This window comes from Symphalangus syndactylus, chromosome 8, assembly GCF_028878055.3.
Source record: "Symphalangus syndactylus isolate Jambi chromosome 8, NHGRI_mSymSyn1-v2.1_pri, whole genome shotgun sequence".
NCBI classification, from domain to species: Eukaryota; Metazoa; Chordata; class Mammalia; order Primates; family Hylobatidae; genus Symphalangus; species Symphalangus syndactylus.
The window spans coordinates 14473138-14494946 of NC_072430.2; the positions used below are offsets into that span (position 1 = coordinate 14473138).

The 21809-nt window shown below is 46.9% G+C and overlaps 1 protein-coding gene across 4 annotated transcripts in view; it reads right to left on the reverse strand.

Moving 5' to 3' along the window:
- RCOR1 (REST corepressor 1) overlaps window positions 1-21476 on the reverse strand; it is a 140834-nt gene extending 119358 nt beyond the window's left edge. For 2 of the 4 annotated variants that reach the window (XR_010121998.1, XM_055288096.2), the window contains exons 1-2: window positions 20921-21475; window positions 20783-20842 (exon numbers count right to left, since the gene is read on the reverse strand). Coding sequence is in view for 2 of the 4 variants with exons in the window: in XM_055288096.2 (XP_055144071.1) it covers window positions 20783-20842; window positions 20921-21209 (349 nt within the window). In the remaining 2 variants the exon portion in view is untranslated. Of the gene's footprint in view, window positions 1-20782; window positions 20843-20920 lie in introns of all 4 variants that reach the window. The other 2 variants (XR_008659321.2, XM_055288097.2) reach the window with 2 other exon arrangements.
- Between the last annotated feature and the right edge of the window lie 333 nt (window positions 21477-21809).

A 21809-nucleotide genomic window follows, 5' to 3' on the forward strand; every position in this document is an offset into this window, starting at 1 on the left:
GCAAAAAATTAGCAGGTGGCGGGTGCCTGTAGCCCCAGCTACTCGGGGGACTGAGGCAAGAGAATGGAGTGAACCCAGGAAGCGGAGCTTGCAGTGAGCTGAGATGGCGCCACTGCACTCCAGCCTGGGTGACAGAGCGAGACTCCGTCTCAAAAAAAAAAAAGAGCCAGATGTTTAGAAATCTTAAAAACATGGCTGGGTGCAGTGGCTCACACCTATAATCCCAGCATGTTGGGAGGCCAAGGAGGGTAGATCACCTGAGGTTGGGAATTCAAGACCAGCCTGACCAACATGGAGAAACCCCATCTCTACTAAAAATACAAAATCAGCCAGGTGTAGTGGCACATGCCTGTAATCCCAGCTGCTTGGGAACCTGAGGCAGGAGAATCCCTTGAACCTGGGAGGCAGAGGTTGCAGTGAGCCGAGATCATTGCACCACTGCACTCCAGCCTGGGTAACAACAGCGAAACTCTCTCAAAAAAAAAAAAAAAAAAAAAAAAATAGTTAATTCAAAAAACAACCTATCTCAGCCAGGCACAGTGGTTCACTCCTATAATCCCAGCACTTTGTGAGGCCAAGGCAGGAGGACTGCTTGAGGCCAGGAGTTCAAGATCAGCCTGGGCAACGTAGTTATACTCCATCTCTTAAAAAAAAAAAAAAAGATAAATATGTTTAAAAAAGAAAAAAAAAGGCCAGGTGCGATGGCTCACACCTATAATTCCAACACTTTGGGAGGCCGAGAATGGCAGACCACCTGAGGTCGTGAGTTCGATACCAGCCAGGCCAACATGGTGAAACCCCAACTCTAGCAAAAATACAAAACTTAGCCAGGCGTGGTGGCGCACCCCCGTAGTCCCAGCTACTTGGGAGGCTGAGGCACGAGAACTGCTTGAACCCAGGAGGCGAAGGTTGCAGTGAGCCGAGATTGCGCCACTGCATTCCAGCCTGGACAACAGAGCAAGACTCCACCTCAAAAAAAAAAAACAAAACAAAAAAAGCGAGACTCCATCTCAAAAAACAAAACAAACAACAACAACAAAAACCACCTATACTCCTTTGGAAAATTCTGGGGTAGAATCATCAATACTGTAGTCAGATTTGTTTTCTCTTTTTTTTTTTTTTTTTGCTAAGAGATACTATCTTCTGTCTCTCAGGCTAAAATGCAGTGGTGTCATCATAGCTCACAGCGGCCTCAAACTCATGGGTTCAAGCAATCCTCCCATCTCAACCTCCCAAGTAGCCAGGACTACAGATGCACGTAGAGACGAGGTCTTGCTATGTTGCCCAAGCTGATCTCTAGCTCCTGGCATCAAGCAATCCTCCTACCTCAGTCTCCCAAAGTGCTGGGATTGTAAGTGTGAGCCACTGCACAGGGTAACCAGCAAGCAGATTTCTAAGAGTAAATGAGATCAGATGGAGTACTTCATCAGGAATATTGAAATGAACAAGGCTGGGCACAGTGGCTTACTCCTGAAATCCCACCACTTTGGGAGGCCAAAGCAGGTGGATTGCTTGAAGCCAGTAGTTCAAGAGCAGCCTAGGTAACATGGGGAAACTCATCCCTACAAAAAATACAAAAATTAGACCGGGCACGGTGGCTCACACCTGTAATCCCAGCACTTTGGGAGGCTGAAGCGGGCGGATTGCTTAAGATCAGGAGTTCAAGACCAGCCTAGCCCAAAACCCCGTCTCTACTAAAACAAATTAGCCGGGTGTGGTGGCACGCACCTGTAATCCCAGCTACTCAAGAAGTGCAGTGGCTCATGCCTGCAATCCTAGCACCTTTGGGAGGCCAAGGTTTGGGAAGAGGGGACCGCTTGAGGCTAGGAGTTCAAGACCAGCCTGGGCAACATGGCAAAATCTATACTTATGCTTCCAGTCAAGGTAGAGTGACACGAACCAGATTTACCTTGTGTAGTATATTATGAAATACGTATTTGGTCTTTGTCCCTGGTTCCACACCCCCTTAGCCAGATGTGATGGCAAAACCCTGTAATCCCTGCTACTGGGGAGGCTGAGGAGGGATGATCGCTTGAACCCTGGAGTCTTCAAGACCAGCCTGGGCAACACAGTGAGACTCTGTCTCTAAAAAAATAAAAATAACCAGGCATGGTATAGTCCCAGCTATATGGGGTGCACAGCTTGAGCCCAGGAGTTTGAGGCTGCAAGGAGCTATGATCACAAAACTGCACTCCAGCCTGAGTGACAGAGCAAGACACCTTCTCTAAAAATATAAATAAAATACCCAAAAGAATCAAATGGAACAATCCACGAGGTTCGCATGGGAACAGGAAGAGTGCTGGTTCCTCACAGCCAGAGTGGAAAACCACACAGTCCAGGGGCTATCCCACAGAATCCCCAAATGGATTTTGACTCAATAGTGGGAAATACTTAGCCCTACACTAAAATGGTTTTGATCTCACCTAACAGAGCTTAAAAGCAAGACTTCATCAAACTATTTTTAAATATTTTAACCACGTCCCAGAACAAAACTCAAGAATATTTATAGAAATACAAAAATATCCAGCCTCCAACAAAGTAAAATTCATGATGTCTGGCATCCAAAAATCAACAGATAAGCAAAGTAGGTGGAAAAGACAACCCAAAAAGAGGAAGAAAAAAAAAAATCAAGCAACTGAAACTGACCCAGAAATGACACAGATGATAGAATTAGTAGACAAGTGCATTAAAAGAACTATAGGCTGAGGCCGGGCATGGTGGCTCACGCCGGTAATCCCTCCACTTTGGGAGGCCGAAGTGGGCGGATCACCTGAGGTCAGCAGAGACCAGCCTGGCCAACATGGTGAAACCCTATCTCTACTAACAACACAAAAAATTAGCTAGGCGGCCGGGCGCGGTGGCTCAAGCCTGTAATCCTAGCACTTTGGGAGGCCGAGGTGGGCAGATCACATGTCAGGAGTTTGAGACCATCCTGGCCAACATAGTGAAACCCTGTCTCTACTAAAAATACAAAAAAATTAGCAGGGCATGGTGGTGGGCGCCTGTAGTCCCAGCTACTCAGAGAGGCTGAGGCAGGAGAATGGCATGAACCCGGGAGGCGGAGCTTCCAGTGAGCCGAGATGGTGCCACTGCACTCCAGCCTGGGGGACAGAGCCAGACTCTGTCTCAAAAAAAAAAAAAAAATTAGCTAGGCATGGTGGTGAGCACCTGTAATCACAGCTACTCAGGAGGCTGAGACAGGAGAATTGCCAGAATGGTGTGGGGGCGGAGGCTGCAGTGAGCCAAGATCACACCATTCCACTCCAGCCTGGGCAACAAGAGTGAAACTCCATCTCAAAAAAACAAACAAAAAAAAACTAAGCTCTCCTAAGCTTTCCATTTCAACTTGCTCTTTCAAATAACCTATTTTGAACACCTTATTGGCAATATTTAAACAAATACACCCCTAGAGGAATTCAGCACACAGCCATCATGCATTTCTCAGCTGTACCCATCTCAAATTTCATGCACTTGATAAAAGAGGCAAAATGTCTGAATTATTTATAACAATTAGTAATAATGAAGCTTGTGGGCCGGGCACGGTGGCTCACGCCTGTAATCCCTGCACTTTGGGAGGCCAAGGCGGGTGGATCACGAGGTCAGGAGATTGAGACCATCCTGGCTAATATGGTGAAACCTCATCTGTACTAAAAATACAAAAAATTAGCCGGGTGTGGTGGTGGGCGCCTATAGTCCCAGCTACTCGGGAGGCTAAGGCAGGAGAATGGTGTGAACCCGGGAAGGGGAGCCTGCAGTGAGCCAAGATGGCGCCACTGCACTCCAGCCTGGGGGACAGAGTGAGACTCCGTCTCACAAAAAAAAAAATAATAATAATAATAATAGTAATAATAATGAAGCTTTCATTGCATCAAAATGTCTAGATCACTGCCACCCAACTGAACTTGCTGGGAGGATAAAAATATTCTGAGCTGTTCGATATGGTACCTACTAGCTATATATGATGGCTGAATATCTAAAATGTGCCTAGTGTAACAGAAGGACTGAATTTTTAATTTTATTTAATTTTAATTAATTTAAATTTCAATAGTTACATGTAGCTAGTGGCTACACTATTGGACAGCACAGCTCTAGATAACTACAAGGAAAATCTAAACTAAAATTTTAAAGATTAGAATATTCAAAATAATGTTTATAACATGTACAGCTTATATATCATATAATATCAATTTTCAAACTAACTAGGTAATACCTACGTTTTAAGGCTTGACTTAAAGGATGATTTCTTTCTCTCTCTCTTTTTTTTTTTTTGAGATGGAGTTTCAGTCTTGTTGCCCAGGCTGGAGTGCAATGGCGCGATCTTGGCTCACCGCAACCTCTGCCTCCAGGGTTCAAGCGATTCTCCTGCCTCAGCCTCCCGAGTAGCTGGAACTACTCCCAGCTAATTTTTGTATGTTTAGTAGAGACGGGGTTTCACCATGTTCTCCAGGGTGGGCTCAATCTCTTGACCTCATGATCTGCCTGCCTCTGCCTCCCAAAGTGCTGGAATTACAGGGGTGAGCCACTGCACCTGGCCTTAAAGGATCATTTCATATAGGACTTCCTGGTTTCTTTAACTCCCAACCCTCCACCACAGGAAGGATCGAGTAACTCCACTACTCTAAGCATCTCAGGACTCTCTGCACTGTCATCAGTAGCATTTTCACGCCTGTAATCCCAGCACTTTGGGAGGCTGAGGCGGGCAGATCACCTGACGTTGGGTCAGGACCAGCCTGATCAGCCTGGCCAACACAGTGAAACCCTGTCTCTACTAAAAAATTAAAAAAAAAATTAGCCGCGCGTGGTGGCACATGCTTACAATCCCAACTTCTCAGGAAGCTGACGAAGGAGAATCACTTGAACCTGGAAGGCAGAAACTGCAGTGAGCCGAGATTGCACCAATGCACTCCAGCCTGGGCAACAGAGTGAGACTCCATCTCAAAAAACAGAAAGTAGGCCGGGCGCGGTGGCTCACGCTTGTAATCCCAGCACTTTGGGAGGCCGAGGCGGGCGGATCACAAGGTCAGGAGATCGAGACCACGGTGAAACCCCGTCTCTACTAAAAAATACAAAAAATTAGCCGGGCGTGGTGGCGGGCGCCTGTAGTCCCAGCTACTCGGAGAGGCTGAGGCAGGAGCATGGCGTGAACCCGGGACGCGGAGCTTGCAGTGAGCCGAGATTGCGCCACTGCACTCCAGCCTGGGCGAAAGAGCAAGACTCCGTCTCAAAAAAAAAAAAAAAACAGAAAGTAAAAAGTAGAATATTGAAACCCTCATACGTTAATCATGGAGTATAAAATGGTTAAGCTACTGTGAAAAACAATTTAATGGTTCCTCAAAAAGTTAAGCACAGACCGGGCACAGTGGCTCACATCTGTAATCCCAGCACTATGAGAGGCCGAGGCAGGCGGATCACCTGAGGTCGGGAGTTCAAGACCAGCCTGGCCAACATGTTTCTCCATCTCTATTAAAAATACAAAAATTAGCCAGGTGTGGTGGCATGCACATGTAACCCAGCTACTCAGGAGGCTGAGGCAGGAGAATCGCTTGAACCTGGGAGGCAGAGGTTGCAGTGAGCCGAGATCATACCACTGTCACCCCAGCCTGGGCAACAGAGCAAGAACCTGTCTCAAAACAAAAGAAAAAAAAAAAGTGAAGCACAGAATTACTCCATAACCCAGCAATTCCACTGATAGATATATACCCCTAAAAGGCTGAAAACAGATAAATACCTGTACATGAATGTACATAACAGCATGGTTCACAATAATCAAAAGGTAACAACAAGCTAAATGCCCATCAACAAATGAATGAGCCAGGTGTAGTGGCTCACGCCTATAAGCTCAGCATTTTTGGAGGCTGAGGCAGGAGGAGTGCTTGAGGTTAGGAGTTCAAGACCAGCCTGGCCAACATAAACAAATCCCGTCTCTCCACAAAAAAAAATTTTTAAATTAGACCAGGCACCTGTAATCCCAGCACTTTGGGAGGCCGAGGCAGGTGTATCACCTGAGGTCGGGAGTTCGAGACCAGCCTGGCCAAAATGGTGAAACCCCATTTCTACTAAAAGTACAAATATCAGCCAGGCATGGTGGTGCGCACCTATAATCCCAGCTACTTGGGAGGCTGAGGCAGGAGAATCACTTGAATGAGGGAGGCAGAAGTTGCAATGAGCTGAGATCACGCCACTGCCCTTCAGCCTGGGCGACAGAGCGAGACTCCGTCTCAAAAAACAAAAACAAGAGAAAACAAAAAAAACAACAAAACAAAAGCAATGAAGCACAGAAAGTACCAATACTGACTCAAGCTTCAACATGAATGAACCTTGAAAACATTACACTAAATGATAGAAGCCAGACATGAAGGTCACATATCCACTTATATGAAAGTTCCAGAATAAGTAATCCAGAAACAAAAAGCAGGTTAGTGGTTGCCTGGTACTGAGAATGGAGAATAAGAGGTAACTCATTCTTCATTCTCATGCATATGAGATTTTCTTTTTAGGGTGATGAAAATGTTTCAGAACTAGACAAGGGTAGTGGCTCCACAACAATGCGAGTGCACTGAATGCCACTGAATTGTTCGCTGTAAAACGGTTAATTTTGTTTTGTTTTTGAGATGGAGTCTCTGTTTCGCCCAGGCTTGAGTGCAATAGCGCGATCTTGGCTGATGGCAACCTCCGCCTCCCCAGTTCAACCAATTCTCCTGCCTCAGCCTCCCAAGTAGCTGGGATCACAGGCGTGCACCGCCACACCTGGCTAATTTTTTGTACTTTGTGGTTTTTGTTGAGACAGAGTCTCGCTCTGTTGCCCAGGCTGGTGTGCGGTGGCGCGATCTCAACTCACTGCAGCCTCCACCTCCCAGGTTCAAGCGATTCTCCTGTCTCAGCCTTCCGAGTAGCTGGGATTAAAGGCACGTGCCATCACACCTGGCTAATTTTTATACTTTTAGTAGAGATGGGGTTTTACCATGTTGGCCAGGCTGGTCTCAAACTCCTGACCTCGTGATCTGCCCACCTCAGCCTCTCAAAGTGCTGGGATTACAGGAATGAGCAACCACGCCTGGCTAGTTTTTTTCTATTTTTAGTAGAGACAGGTTTTCGCCATATTGGCCTGGCTGGTCTCAAACTTCTGACCTCAGGTGATCCACCTGCCTCAGCTTCCCAAAGCATTGGGATTACAGGCATGAGCCACCACACCTGGCCAAAAAATAGTCAATTTTGTGATGTGACTTGCACCACTTTATATAAAAAAAAGACAACACATCTATGCAAGATGTGCATCTCTAATTTATACAAATTCATTATAAGGAAAGCAGAGACGGCCGGGCGCGGTGGCTCAAGCCTGTAATCCCAGCACTTTGGGAGGCCGAGGCGGGTGGATCACGAGGTCAGGAGATCGAGACCACGGTGAAACCCCGTCTCTACTAAAAATACAAAAAATTAGCCGGGCGCAGTGGCGGGCGCCTGTAGTCCCAGCTACTCAGGAGGCTGAGGCAGGAGAATGGCGTGAACCTGGGAGGCGGAGCTTGCAGTGAGCCAAGATCGCGCCACTGCACTCCAGCCTGGGCGACAGAGCGAGACTCTGTCTCAAAAAAAAAAGAAAAAGAAAAAAAAGGAAAGCAGAGACAATAGGGATAATCAGCTTTTAACTGCAATTTAAAACACAATTTTTCCCTGGATTTCCATTTGTTATACAGTTGCACTTGGTCCTTATCAAATGTCCATTAAAAAATGCCTATTCCGCCGGGTGCGGTGGCTCACGCCTATTAATCCCAGCACTCTGGGAGGCTGAGGCAGGCGGATCACCCAAGGTCAGAAGTTCGAGACCACCCTGACCAACATGGAGAAACTCCATCTCTACTAAAAATACAAAATCAGCCAGGCGTGGTGGAGCAGCTACTGGGGGAGCTGAAGCAGTAGAACCACTTGAACCTGGGAGGCAGAGGCTGTAGTGAGCTAAGATCACACCACTGCACTCCAGCCTGGGCAACAGAGCGAGACTTTCTCTCAAAAAAAAAAAAAAAAAAAAAACCCAAAAAAATAAAAAAAAACAAAAACAAAAGCCTATTCAAGAAAAGACGCCAAACCAAGCAAATCTTCTTAGAAAATTCAGCCCCTATTTAGCTCTGACAAGTTTATACCAGATAATACTTAACAGCCAGGTGCAGTACCTCATACCTGTAATCAGCTACCCAGGAGGCTGAGGCAGGAGGATCACTGGTGCCCAAGAAGTCAAGGCTGCAGTGAGCCATATTCCCGCCACTGCACTCCAGCCTGGGGGACAGGGTGAGACCCTGTCTCCCCCACCAAAAAAAAAAACAAAAAAAAAACTTAAAACCTGATTTGGTGGTTCAAAAAACTATGCTACCACCCTCAAAGAAATCAGACATACATGACACCACTAGCTCCAAGAAGACTCTCTGGTACTGAGTAAGATCAAAACCAGTTAAGCACCTACTCTTCTCTTCCTCCCCACTGAACTCCCTATATCCATGCTAAGTTTGAAAGCAGAACACCAAGCCCAGCAGCTTCTATGCCAGTAAAAGTAAACCTTCAGTGAGAGTATGGGTGTAAGTAAAGTCAGTTGCAGTGGCTCACACCTGTAATCCCAGCACTGTGGGAGGCCAAGACAGGCAAATCACCTGAGGTCAGCAGTTCAAGACCAGCCTGGCCAACACGGCAAAACCCCGTCTCTACTAAAAATATAAAAATTAGGCTGGGCACGGTGGCTCATGCCTGTAATCCCAGCACTTTGGGAGGCCAAAGCAGGCAGATCACTTGAGGTCAGGAGTTCAAGGCCAGCCTGCCCAACATGATGAAACCTTATTTCTACTAAAAATACAAAAATTAGCCAGGCATGGTGGCGCGCATCTGTAATCCCAGCTATTCACAAGGCTGAGGCAGGAAATCACTTGAAGCAGGGAAGCAGAGGTTGCAGTGAGCCGAGATCATGCCACTGGACTCCGGCCTGTGCAACAGAGCGAGACTCCATTTCAAAAACAAACGAAAAAAACCACAAAGACACACACATTGGCCTAGCCTACAGTCAGGATCATCAATATCACCATCTTCCGACTCCATACCTTGTCCCACTGGAAGGTCTTCAGAGGCAATAAGACCCATGGAGGTGTTATATTCTACAGTAACAATGCCTTCCTTCTGGAATACCTCCTGAAGGACCTGCCTGAGGCTGTTTTACAGCAAACTTATAATTTTTATAAGTAGGAATACACTCTAAAATAACCATACATAGTATAGTAAATCCACAAACCAGTAATACAGTTATTGTCATTACCAAGTACTATGTACTATACATAACTCCATGTGCTATAGATTTTATAAGACTGGCAGTGCAGTGTTTGTTTACACCAACACCACACAAACACCTAAGTAATGCTACATGCTGTTGCACTATAGACAAGGTGAAGTTACTAAGCGACAGGAATTTTTTAGTTCCATTATAATCTTATGGGACCACTGTCCTTGACCAAAATGACATTTGTTTTGCAATACATGACTGTATGTATAGCCTTCAGTCACACCATCAAAAGAAATGGCTCTTCTAAAAAAACTCCAACTATATTCTAAGTTGTGAAGATGACTATTTCAACATACATGCAGGAATAAAGCAACTCAGTCCAATTTGTCCCCAGGCAACCAAGCTAACTAACTCCCGTTTCACCTGTGTTCTCACTGCCAGGAAGAAGAGGAATGTAACTGGACTACAAGTTGGCTCTGGCAACCCTAAACATAAAATTCCCCAACACCTGGGGCCACATGGAAACAACTAATCTAATGGATCCAATAAAGCCTTGCTCCTAAGTGTTTTTTCTTTTTTCTTTTTTTTTTTTTTTTTTTTGAGATGGAGTATTGCTCTGTCACCCAGGCTGGAGTGCAATGGCACGATCTCGGCTCACTATAACCTCCACCTCCCAGGTTCAGGCAATTCTCGCGCCTCAGCCTCCCAAAGTGCTGGGATTACAGCCTAGCTAATTTTTTTGTATTTTCAGTAGAGACAGGGTTTCACCATTTTGGCCAGGCTGATCTCGAATTCCTGACCTCGGGTGATCCACCTGCCTCAACCTCCCAAAGTGCTGGGATTACAGGAGTGAGCCACTGCACCCGGCCTAAGTGTTTTCTCTTAAAGAGGATTCTGGCTGACCCTCTCTAAAATACACTAAATTGAATTCTGATTATACTTACAAATCAGAATTCTTATAATACTTAAAATTAACAGTCTATCTTGTTGATCCTTTTCCTTTCTTATTGAAACATAAAATAATGGTGCATCTAACAGCTGAGGGCCTCTCGGACTGGATTACCACGGCAAGTTATTAGGTTGAACCATAAGACTAAGCCTCTCAATGCCTCTGTTTCCTCATCTGGAAAATGGAGATAGTAACTTTGCATCATATGACTGCTGTGAGGGTCAAATGATTTGATGTGTGTTAAAACTAGCCTGGCACAGAGTAAGCAACCTGGATAGATCATTCTTTCGAGGGTTTTCTGTTAGTGATGACAAGTTGTACCTCCCTATCTACACACTACCCATTGCCTTATTAAGGAGAGGCAAATCCCTAAGACAGCTGTTAGTTTTCGTCTATAGCATTTTAACCTTTCGTGGGAAACTAACTGACCATTATAGGATCAAAGCTGTAGCCTTTAACCTACATGGTACTGTAACTATATACTAGGCAGAAATTAAATCAGAGCTTTTCAAGTCATCCAGCACTGTGATTTGGGTCAACTAGTTAATAGCAGGCCAAAATGAGATGAATAACTTAGTTGAAACAAAACAACAACAAAAAAAATTGTCAATTCTCAGTAACATTCATCTTAGAAATCAGGGGTATACACCAAGACCAGTCTGTGAGTACAGTCTCCAATCAGCAATGTATTTTTATCCCTTCCTAGTCAAATAAACTCAATCCTCCTCCCCCCAACACACATAATATTAAAGAAAAAACAAAAAACATATGTGCAATTCTAACAAACAATATCCAAATACATAAAAAAAAAAAACTCACACAAATCCATACAAAAAACCCAACACCCTATAGAAAAACAGAAAAACAGCCTAGGCAACATGGTGAAACCCCACCTTTACAAAAAAAACACAAAAATTAGCCAGGCGTGGTGGCACATTCCTGTAGTCCCAGCTACCTCGGAAGCTGAGGTGGGAGGATTGCCTGAGCCCAGGAGATGAAGGTTGCAGTGAGCTGAGATTAAGCCACTGCACTCCAGCCTGGGCAACAGAGCGAGAACTTGTCTAAGGGAAAAAAAAAAATAAAGAAAAGAAAAATAGCAAAAGAAAGATACATTCACAGGAGGAAACTGAGTGGCAAAAAAAAAAAAAAAAAAAAAAAACCTTTACAAAGACACTCCTGGGCCAGGGGTAAGACTAACAAAACCTGAAACCCCATCTCTACAAAAAATACAAATATTAGCTGGGCATAGCAGCAAGAGCCTATAAACCCAGCTACTCCGGGGGCCAAGGTGGGAAGATTACTTGAGCCTGAGAGGCTGAAGATGCAGGGAGCCAAAATTACACAACTGCACTCCAGCCTGGATGACAGAGCCAGACCCTGTCTCAAAAAGTACATATAAACAAATAAAAAATAAATAAAAAGACACTCTTTTCTTTTTGATACTTAGCTAAAAGACACTTAGTACTTTTTGTCACATTCTTTGCTGGGTGTGGTGGTGAACAAATGTAGTCCAAACTACTCCGGAAACTGATATATGAAGATCACTTGAGCCCTAGAAGTTCAAGGCTACAGTACGCTATGATCACGCCACTGCACTCCAGCCTGGGCAACAACAGTGAGAACTCATCTCAAAAAAGGGGAAAAAAAAGTTCTTAAAAAATTTAAAAATTAAAAACATAAGACACTTAACCTCATCATTAATTGGAAAACTTAATTACAGGCACAGTGACTCATACCTGTAATCCCAACACTTTGGTAGGACACAGCAGAAGGACAAGTTGAGCCCAGGAGTTGGAGACCAGTCTGGGCAACTTGGCAAAACCCGGTTCTACAAAAAGAATCAGTCAGGCATACTGGCTCATGCCTGCAGTCCCAGCTTCTCAGGAAACTGAGACAGGAGGATCACTTGAGCCCCGGGGGCTGAGGCTGCAGTGTGCTGTAATCATGCCATTGCACTCCAGCCTAAGAGACAGAATGATACCTTACCAAGTCTACAAAAAAAGAAGGAAGCCAGGCACAGTAGATCACACCTGTAATCCTAGGACTTTGAGAGGCCGACGCAGGAGATCACTTGAGGTCAGGAGTTCAAAACCAGCCTGGCCAGCATGGTGAAACCCCTTCTCTACTAAAAATATTTTTTAAAATTAGCCAGGCGTGGTAGCACATGCCTGTAATCCTAGCTACACGGGAGGCTGAGGCAGGATAATCACTTGAACCCGCGAGGCGGAGGTTACAGTGAAAGGAGACTGCAACACTGCATTCTAGCCTGGGCTACAAGAGCAAAACTCCATCTCCAGAAAAAAAAAAAAAAAAGAAAAAAATGCTATTATAAGCCATTAAAGGATAGCATTTCAAAAAAAATTAATAACCTAACTAACACCACGATGAAGATAAGGTGAAAACAAAGTTGTTTACCTTGCTAGTGGACATGTACTTGTTTGGAAAGCATAAAAGTACATGAATAGCATAGATTATTCCATTTACAAAAACATTAACAATAACAAGAAAACATTATCACTTTTTTTTTTTTTTGAGACAGAGTCTCGCTCTGTCGTCCAGTCTGGAGTGCAGTGGCACCATCTCGGCTCACTGCAACCTCCGCCTCCCAGGCTCAAGCAATTCTCCTGTCTCAGCCTCCCAAGTAGCTGGGATTACAGGTACCCGCGACCACACCCAGCTAATTTTTATATTTTTAGTAGAGACAGGGATCGCCATGTTGGCCAGGCTGGTCTCGAACTCCTGACCTCAAGTGATCCACCCGCCTCACCCTCCCAAAGTGCTGGAATTACACACATGTATTAAAGTATAAAAACACGTATGGGAATTCTGAGAGCCTTGAGAGTGTGCCACTCAGATTTCCCTTTGAGAGAAAATGTTGCAAGGAGTGTAGTTAACTGACAGCCCCAGCTGCCAGGAGTCTACTACAGCACCCATACCAAGGCTAGGCTACTCTAGGCTGCTCCCAGCCAATGACTGAACACAGCAGACGTTCACAGGGAAGGACCATTCCTGCCCAACAGACTCTTCTAACAATCTACTCTGGCTGAGATTTTCTCTGAACTTCAAGCTGCACTGCAGTTTGAGGTTCCCCTATCAATCATTAATCATCATTCCTTCTCTCTCTTCTTTCACAGGTGTCACACATGCTTCCAGTGTAAAGGCTCTTGCCACCTACACCTCCTTCCTCTCTTTATCCTTCACAAGCATACCCTAATGAACCTCTTGCACATCTAATTCTGTCTTGTCATCTGCTTCTCAGAAGATGCAAACTATCACAGAAATAATATAAATCAACTGTGAATTAATGAAGAAAGAAGGCAGGAATGAGGCTTTAGCTGTACCTGAAGCAAGTATTGCCTAGTATTAAATCAGTGTTTGGCCGGGCGCGGTGGCTCAAGCCTGTAATCCCAGCACTTTGGGAGGCCAAGGCGGGTCAATCACCAGAGATCGAGTCCGAAACCAGCCTGGCCACCATGGCGAAACCCTGTCTCTCTTTTTTTCTTTGAGACAGAGTCTCACTTTGTCACCCAGGCTGGAGTGCAGTGGTGCCATCTACGCTCACTGCAACCTTTGCAGCCCAGGTTCAAGCAATTCTCCTGCCTCAGCCTTCTGAGTAGCTGGGATTACAGGCATGCACTACCACGCCCAGCTAATTGTTGTGTTTTTAGTAGAGACGCGGTTTCATCATGTTGGCCAGGTTGGTCTTGAACTCCTGACCTCAAGTGATCCGCCTGCCTCGGCCTCCCAAAGTGCTGGGATTCCAGGTGTGAGCCACCATGCCCAGCCAGCGAAATACCATCTCTACTAAGAATACAAAAATTAGCTGGGCGTGGTGGCGCGCACCTGTAGTCCTAGCTACTCGGGAGGCTGAGGCAGGAGAAGCACCTGAACCTAGGAGGCAGAGGTTGTAGTGAGCCAAGGTCGCACCATTGCTCTCCAGCCTGGGCGACAAGAGCAAAACTGTCTCAAAAAAACAATAAAAATAAAACTTAAATAAATAAATAAATAAATAAATAAATCACAAAGCATTGCCAGGCACATGCCTGTGATCCCAGCACTTTGGGAGGCCAAGGCAGGAAGACTGCTTGAGCACAAGAGTTCGAGACCAGCCTGGGCTCAAGGGTGGTGATACGCACATGTATTCCCAGCCACTGATGAGGCTGAGGAGGGAGGATCACTTGAGTCTGGGAGGCAGAGGTTGAAGTGAGCCAAGATCAGGCCACTGCACTCTAGTCTGTGTGACAGAGCAAGACCTTGTTTCAAAAACAAAAACAAAACCACAAAGCATTCACCATAATTTTAATATATCTATTTTTTTACAATGATCTAAAGCATAAAAAAAGCAGAACCTAGAATCACCAGTGAAAACAAATGAAAGGCGTTATCAAGACACCCTGTTCAGTAAAATTACCTATTCCACATGAAAACATAACACAGTTTTCTGACAGAAGTCAACTCTGAAGTGACAGTTAAGCCAATGACAACCACAAATTTTCAGATCTGATTAAATATATTGGATTAAACATTCAAAATAAAGGTTGCTTTTTTAAAGGGCCACTATCTCAAAAATATTCACCATTAACAATGTACGCCTCTGAAGCACCAAGGACGTGTATAAAGAGAATAAAAATTAAAAATTAAAATTAAAAAATAGTAATAATAATGGCTGAACACGGTGGCTCACACCTGTAAGCCCAGCACTTTGGGAGGCCAAGGCAGGCAGATGGCTTGAGCCCAGGAGTTCGAGACCAGCCTGGACTACATGACAAAACCCTGTCTCTACAAAAACTACAAAAGCACTAGTCAGGCATGGTGGTGGACATCTGTAGTCCCAGCTACTTGGGAGGCAAAGGTGGGAGAATGGCGTGTGCCCAGGAGGTTCAAGTTCACTGCCGCCATGATCACACCACTATACTGGTGACAGAGAGTGACCCTATCTCAAAAAAAAAAAAAAAAGGAAAGAAAAACATTATTCATTTCAAAATAAGTGATGCTTTGCTAATGTAGGAAAGAACTAACCAGAGGTAGGATAGATAAGCATCCTCCCTCTTACCCTATTATTCTGTAACTACTGAATATTAAAAGAAACCAATGACAACTCAGCATAGTCTACAGCAGACAGCATGGAAAGGCAGTCTGCATAACACATGTAAGAACAAAGCCTAAGTTAAAAGTGTAGGGCTGCACTTAGGTTTTTAACTTTTTTTTTTAACTCTTTAAAAGTTGGTAAAACTCTTTATTTCAGTGTAAACACAAATGGTATTCTAACTACCAAGCAATGCCACACTACACCGATCTAGTCCAGGTATTAATTATTTTATAAGAACTGAATCAGGGCCAGGCGTGGTGGCTCACGCCTGTAATCCCAGCACTTCCGGAGGCCAAGGTGGGCAGATCACGAGGTCAGGAGATTGAGACCATCCTGGCTAACATGGTGAAACCTCATCTCTACTTAAAATACAAAAAAATTAGCCAGACGTGGTGGCGGGTGCCTGTAGTCCCAGCTACTCGGGAGGCTGAGGCAGGAGAATGGCATGAACCCAGGATGCGGAGCTTGCAGTGAGCCAAGATCACGCCACTGCACTCCAGCCTGGACAACAGAGCGAGACTCCGTCTCAAAAAAAAAAAAAAGAACTGAATCAGGATTTTAGGACTAATGTGCTCTATCCACCTCATTCACTCTTTGTAAGGGATGACAGAATTAAATCTTCCTTTGAACTGTACAGGAAATATCAGATAGTCTTAGCTCCAACCATTTGCTTTCAAACCTAAATAGGGTCAAGCTGGCATACTGCAAATAAGTCAAATCTGACAAAAAAAATCAGGCCGGGCACAGTGGCTCACACCTGTAATCCCAATACTTTGGGAGGCCGAGGTGAGTGGATCACCTGAGGTCAGGAGTTCAAGACCAGCCTGGCCAACATGGTGAAACCCATCTCTACCAAAAATACCAAAATTAGGGCCACGCAGTGGCTCACACCTGTAATCCCAGCACTTTGAGAGACCAAGGCGGGCAAATCACCTGAGGTCAGGAGTTCACGACCAGCCTGACCAACATGGAGAAACCCCATCCCTATTAAAAATACAAAATTAGCCGGGCGTGGTGGTGGCCCATGCCTGTAATCCCGGCTACTCGGGAGGCTGAGGCAGGAGAATCGCTTGAACCTGGAGATGGAGGTTGGGGTGAGCCGAGATCGTGCCATTGCACCCCAGCCTGAGCAACAAGAGAAAAATCTCCATCTCAAAAAAAAAAAAAAATTGGCTGGGCGCGGTGGCTCAGGCTTGTAATCCCAGCACTTTGGGAGGCCGAGGCGGGCGGATCACGAGGTCAGGAGATCGAGACCATGGTGAAACCCTGTCTCTACTAAAAATACAAAAAATTAGCCAGGCGTGGTGGCGGGCGCCTGTAGTCCCAGCTACTTGGAGAGGCTGAGGCAGGAGAATGGCATGAGCCCGGGAGGTGGAGCTTGCAGTGAGCCGAGATTGCGTCACTGCACTCCAGCCTGGGCGACAGAGCAAGACTCCGTCTCAAAAAAAAAAAAAAAAAATTGCAAAAATACCAAAATTAGCCAGACATAGTGGCACATGCCTGTAATCCCAGCTACTTAGGAGGCTGAGGCAGGAGAACTGCTTGAACCCGGGAGGCGGAGGCTGTGTGAGCTGATTGTGCCACTGCACTCCAGCCTGCGCAACAGAGAAAGACTCCATCTCAAAAAAAAAAAAAAAAAAAGGCCGGGCGCAGTGGCTCACGCCAGAAATCCCAGAACTTTGGAAGGCCAAGGTGGGTGGATCACCTGAGGTCAGGAGTTCAAGACCAGCCTGGCCAACATGGAGAAACCCCTGTCTCTACTAAAAACACAAAAATTAGCCAGGCATGGTGGCACGCACCTGTAGTTCCAGCTACTTGGGAGGCTGAGGCAGGAGAATCGTTTGAACCTGGGAGATGGAGGTTGCAGTGAGTCAAGATTGTGCCATTGTACTCCAACCTGGACAACAGATCAAGACTCGTCTCAATAAAAAAAAAAAAAAAAGGTGGGGGGAGGGGCAGGTGCAGTGGGTCACGCCTATAATCCCAGCACTTTGAAAGGACAAGGCAGGGAGATCACCTGATGCAAAGAGTTTGAGACCAGCCTGGCCAACATGGTGAAACCGCATCTCTACTAAAAACACAAAAATTAGTTGGGCGTGGTGGTGGGCACCTGTGATCCCAGCTACTCGGGAGGCGAGGCAGGAGAATCACTTGAACCTCGGAGGTGGAGGTTGCAGTGAGCCAAGATCGTGCCACTGCACTCCAGCCTGGGTGACAGAGTGAGACTTGGTCTCAAAAAAAAAAAAAAAAAAAGAAAAAAAGAAAGTAGGAGAAGGAAATAAAAACTAGTAAGGATCAAACTCTCAATTCTTAATTTATTACTCAATTCACTACTCTTAAGTTGCAGTCATGGAAAGAACCTGTCTTAAGTCTTAAAGAGCTAAGAAAGAATTTTGCCATAAAACAAACATGTTGGCTGGGCACGGTGGCTCACCCCTGTAATCCCAGTACTTTGGAAGGCTGAGGTGGGTGGATCACCTGAGTTCAGGAGTTCCAGACCAGCCTGACCAACATGGAGAAACCCTGTCTCTACTAAAAATACAAAAAATTAGCCAGGCATGGTGGCGCATGCCTGTAATCCCAGCTACTTAGGAGGGTGAGGCAGGAGAATTGCTTGAACCCAGGAGGCAGAGGTTGCAGTGAGCCCTGATCACGCCATTGCACTCCACCCTGGGCAACAAGAGTGAAACACCATCTCAAAAAAAAAAAAAAAAAAAATGTTGTATCATTTCTATTCTAAAATAGAAGTCTTCCTTCCCCTTAAGCTTTTGAGTTAAATGAGAAGACACATAAAAAACCACTAGGAAATAGTAAAGTCTCAATTTTCTGCCATATCTAGGACTGTGTCCCCTTGCTCAGGTTGGCAAAACAAGGTTTGAAATTACTTTACACCAGTTAGATTCCTTTCCAGATTAAAACAAACACAAAATGAAGAAATTTGGGGCCGGGCACGGTGGCTCACGCCTGTAATCCCAGCACTATGGGAGGCCGAGACAGGCGGATCACTAGGTCAGGAGATCAAGACCATCCTGGCTAACAAGGTGAAACCCCGTCTCTACTAAAAATACAAAAAATTAGCCAGGCGTGTTGGTGGGCGCCTGTAATCCCAGCTACTCGGGAGGCTGAGGGAGGAGAATGGTGTGAACCCGGCAGGCGGAGCTTGCAGTGAGCCGAGATCACGCCACTGCACTCCAGCCTGAGGGACAGAGCGAGACTCCGTCTCAAAAAAAAAAAAAAAATTTGGAAATTTTAATATCAGGACTCAACCAATTGGCAGCAAGACTGCAGCAGAACAGTTAGATGTTTTCCTTTTTGTTTTTGAGACAGGGTCTCACTCTGTCACCCAGGCTGGAGTGCAATGCCCAGATCACTGCTCACTGCAGCCTTGACCTCCCAGAGATCCTCCAGCCTCAGCCCCCCAAGTAGCTGAAACTACAGGCACATGCCACCATGCCCAGCTAATTTTTTTATTTGTTGTAGAGACGGAGTCTGACTACGTTGCCCAGGCTGGTCTCCAACTCCTGAGCTCCAGAGATCCTCCAGCCTTGGCCTCCCCAAGTGTTGGGACTACAGGTGTGAGCTACTGCAATCTGATAAATGTTTTCCATTTTAGAATAGCTGGTCGCTAGCAAGTTTATGCTCATATCTATCCCAACAAAAAGCCCAAAGACAGTTCAAAATATTATATTTGCTGTTTCAAAGAAAAGTACAACTTCAAAGAAAAGTACAACTCCAAAGAAGTCAAACTCGTTACTAACAATGTAGAGCTGACATCAATATTTCGATGAATGTCAGAAATCTAATTCCCGTTGCTGACAAATATGCCCTTTTCCTTAGTCACATCCAACTCATCTAAATAAAGTTTTCAAAATTTATGTTAACAAAAATGTATCAAAAAGCCTACCAACTTACTCAGAGATTTGTGGAAGTCGATTTTTAAAAATAATACATTAGGAAAATTTGGTGACAAGCTTAATGTTCTGTGTTTTAAAGCAAAGATAGACTTGACCTACAAAATGAAGACAGGGTCAACTGTAACCAAGAAACAGTATGCTTCCCCTGGTGGCCAACCAAGGAACGGAGGAGCCAAGCATACAAGAGAAATAGCCTGGCCACCTAGTTCTATCCTGTCACTCATAAATGAGAAGTGACTACCAAAAAAAAAAAAAAAAAATTGGGGAGAAGAGGAAACTATCAAAAACACTAACATGAATGCGAGTACTAGACAAATAAATTTAACAGATTTACGTCAACAAATCGAAATTTAGAAGGCCAATTTAGGAAGTCATTTATTTCCAGAGTGTCCAAGAGCTCACCTAGGACCTCTATGTATTTTCACTTCAAAGTGCAGTTTAGTACCTTAATAACAGCTTGAGAGCAATCACCTTTCTCAAGGACTAGATCATTGCAATTTTCTGGAGTCTTGTTTCCAAGGAAAAAACATGTATGCATTTATCTTTTCAAATAAACTAGTGGTATAACCTACATAAAGAACCCCAGCTCTAAAGCCTTCCAACCAGGGAGGATTGTTAACTCCAGCTTTACAAGATGCTCTTTTGAATTTTATTCCTGAAATAAATCCTACGTTCTTTCAAACATTTTCCACATCAACAACCTTTAAAGACAGTCTCATACAGACACTGGCTAGAATCTCATGCATTAAAATCTGACGAATTCCTTTGTCTGATTGGATTTTTTTTCTTGTACCACTTTAAATTTGCTTCTACACAGAACAGCAGCCAGGGAAGTAAGTGTTCCATTCTAGGGTGCAAGGCTTTCTTGTAGGTGAAAAGCATTTGTTAGGCTAAAGCTTCTGATGGTTCTCAATTTCATAATCTCTTCCTCCAAAAAAAAAGGAAATACACACATTTACAAATAGGTCCTAAAATCAAACTGCCACACGCGCGACTCTCTTCCCCAGGCAGGCGCCCTCTGGAAAACACACTTCTTTTATTGACTGATTTTGGGGGGTCGTTCTTCTACTCGCCTTCTGGATGGGAGTCAGGAGCCTGCAAGAGCCCAGAGGCTGGGAGGAGGAGCAAAGGCATGGGGAGCAGCCTTTGGGAAGGGTTCCGAGAAAGGGGTCTCTGGGGACCTCCTAAGTCCGGGGCGCTCGCAGGACGCTAACTCTCCAGCACTGCCACCCTTACCCCTGGCCGAGGCGCAGCTCACCTGGACGCAGGGACCCCCAGGGCCCCCAGGCCAGGTGTGGCCGCCTCCGACGCCACCCGCAGTCCTCGGAGGCGCAAGGGGGCAGCGGCGCCGGCCCTGCTGGGGGCGACCTGGCCTCCCCCGGGTGCAGAGGCACGTTTGCAGAACACTCGTGTGCGTGTGCGCCTCCTCGTCCTCGCCCTGCTGTTCTCCCCACGGACAGCAGGGCGAACGCACACACAAAAAGAAAGTTGTCGGCGGGCTCCCGCCCCCTCGGGCTCGCCGGGGACCCGGGGCTCCCGCTCATCCCCGCCGCCAGCCGGCCAAAGCCGCTACTCACCGGGGTCGAAGTCGGGCACCACCGCCTGGTACTGGGGTCCGACCCTCATGCCACCGCCACCTGCGGGAGAAGCAGAACACGGCGGTCAGCGCGGCGCGGGGCGCGGGGCCCGGGGCCGCGGGGGCGGCTGCCACCTACCGTGCTCCTCGTCGCTGGACGAGCCCGAGCTGCCTTCCTCCCAGGAGTTGCTGCTGCTGTTGCCATTGGGCGCCGCCGCCGCCAAACTTTTATTCTGGCCATTATTGGGGGCGGCGGCGGCCGAGGCGGCGGCGGCCGAGGCTGAGGAGGCGGCGGCGCCCGAGGCGGCAGTGGCGGCTGGCGAGGCGCAGGCGGCCGAGGCGGCGGAGGCGGCGGCGGAGGCGGCCGCGTTGTTCCTCCCTCTCCGCTTCCCTGAGACCTCGGGGCCCTTCTCCACCATGGCCGGCATCGGCGGGGGCCGGGGCCGTGCGAAAGTGGCGGGGACCCGCGGCTCCTGAGGAGGGGGCGCCGAGACGGGGGAGGGGGCGCGGGGCCGGCGCGGGCCCGGGCGGGCGCTACGGGAGCCCACGGGCGCGAGTCCGAGTCGGGGGAGGCCCAAACAGGCAGAGCGCAGAGGTGCTTCAAGCCCCCAGCGACGAGCCGAGCGCAACTTTCGCTCTCATCGCCGCCCTCACTTCACTGGCACCAACTACTCCGGGAGCACCGAGCGGAGAGGGGAGGAGGCAGGGGCGGGGCCTGCAGGGGCGCCGGGGGAGGGGGGCTCGCAGCCCAACTGACGCGGGATGGCTCCGCCCCCCTCGCGCTCCCATTGGCTCTGCTGGGATTTGGACAGCGAGCGGCAGCCGGGTTGGCTCCGCGCGCCCGTCCGTCCGGGGCGGCGGGGCGGGGGAGCGGGGAGGGGCGGCTCCGGGCTTCCGTTGGCGAGGTTCGGTTGACGCGTATCGCCCGCCGTACGTGGTTTGAGGTTTGCCATCTCCCTACGCCCCATGATCCATCTCTCCTGGCAGCGGCGAGGAGTTCGCGGTCCTCCCCGCCCCCTCCCCTTGGC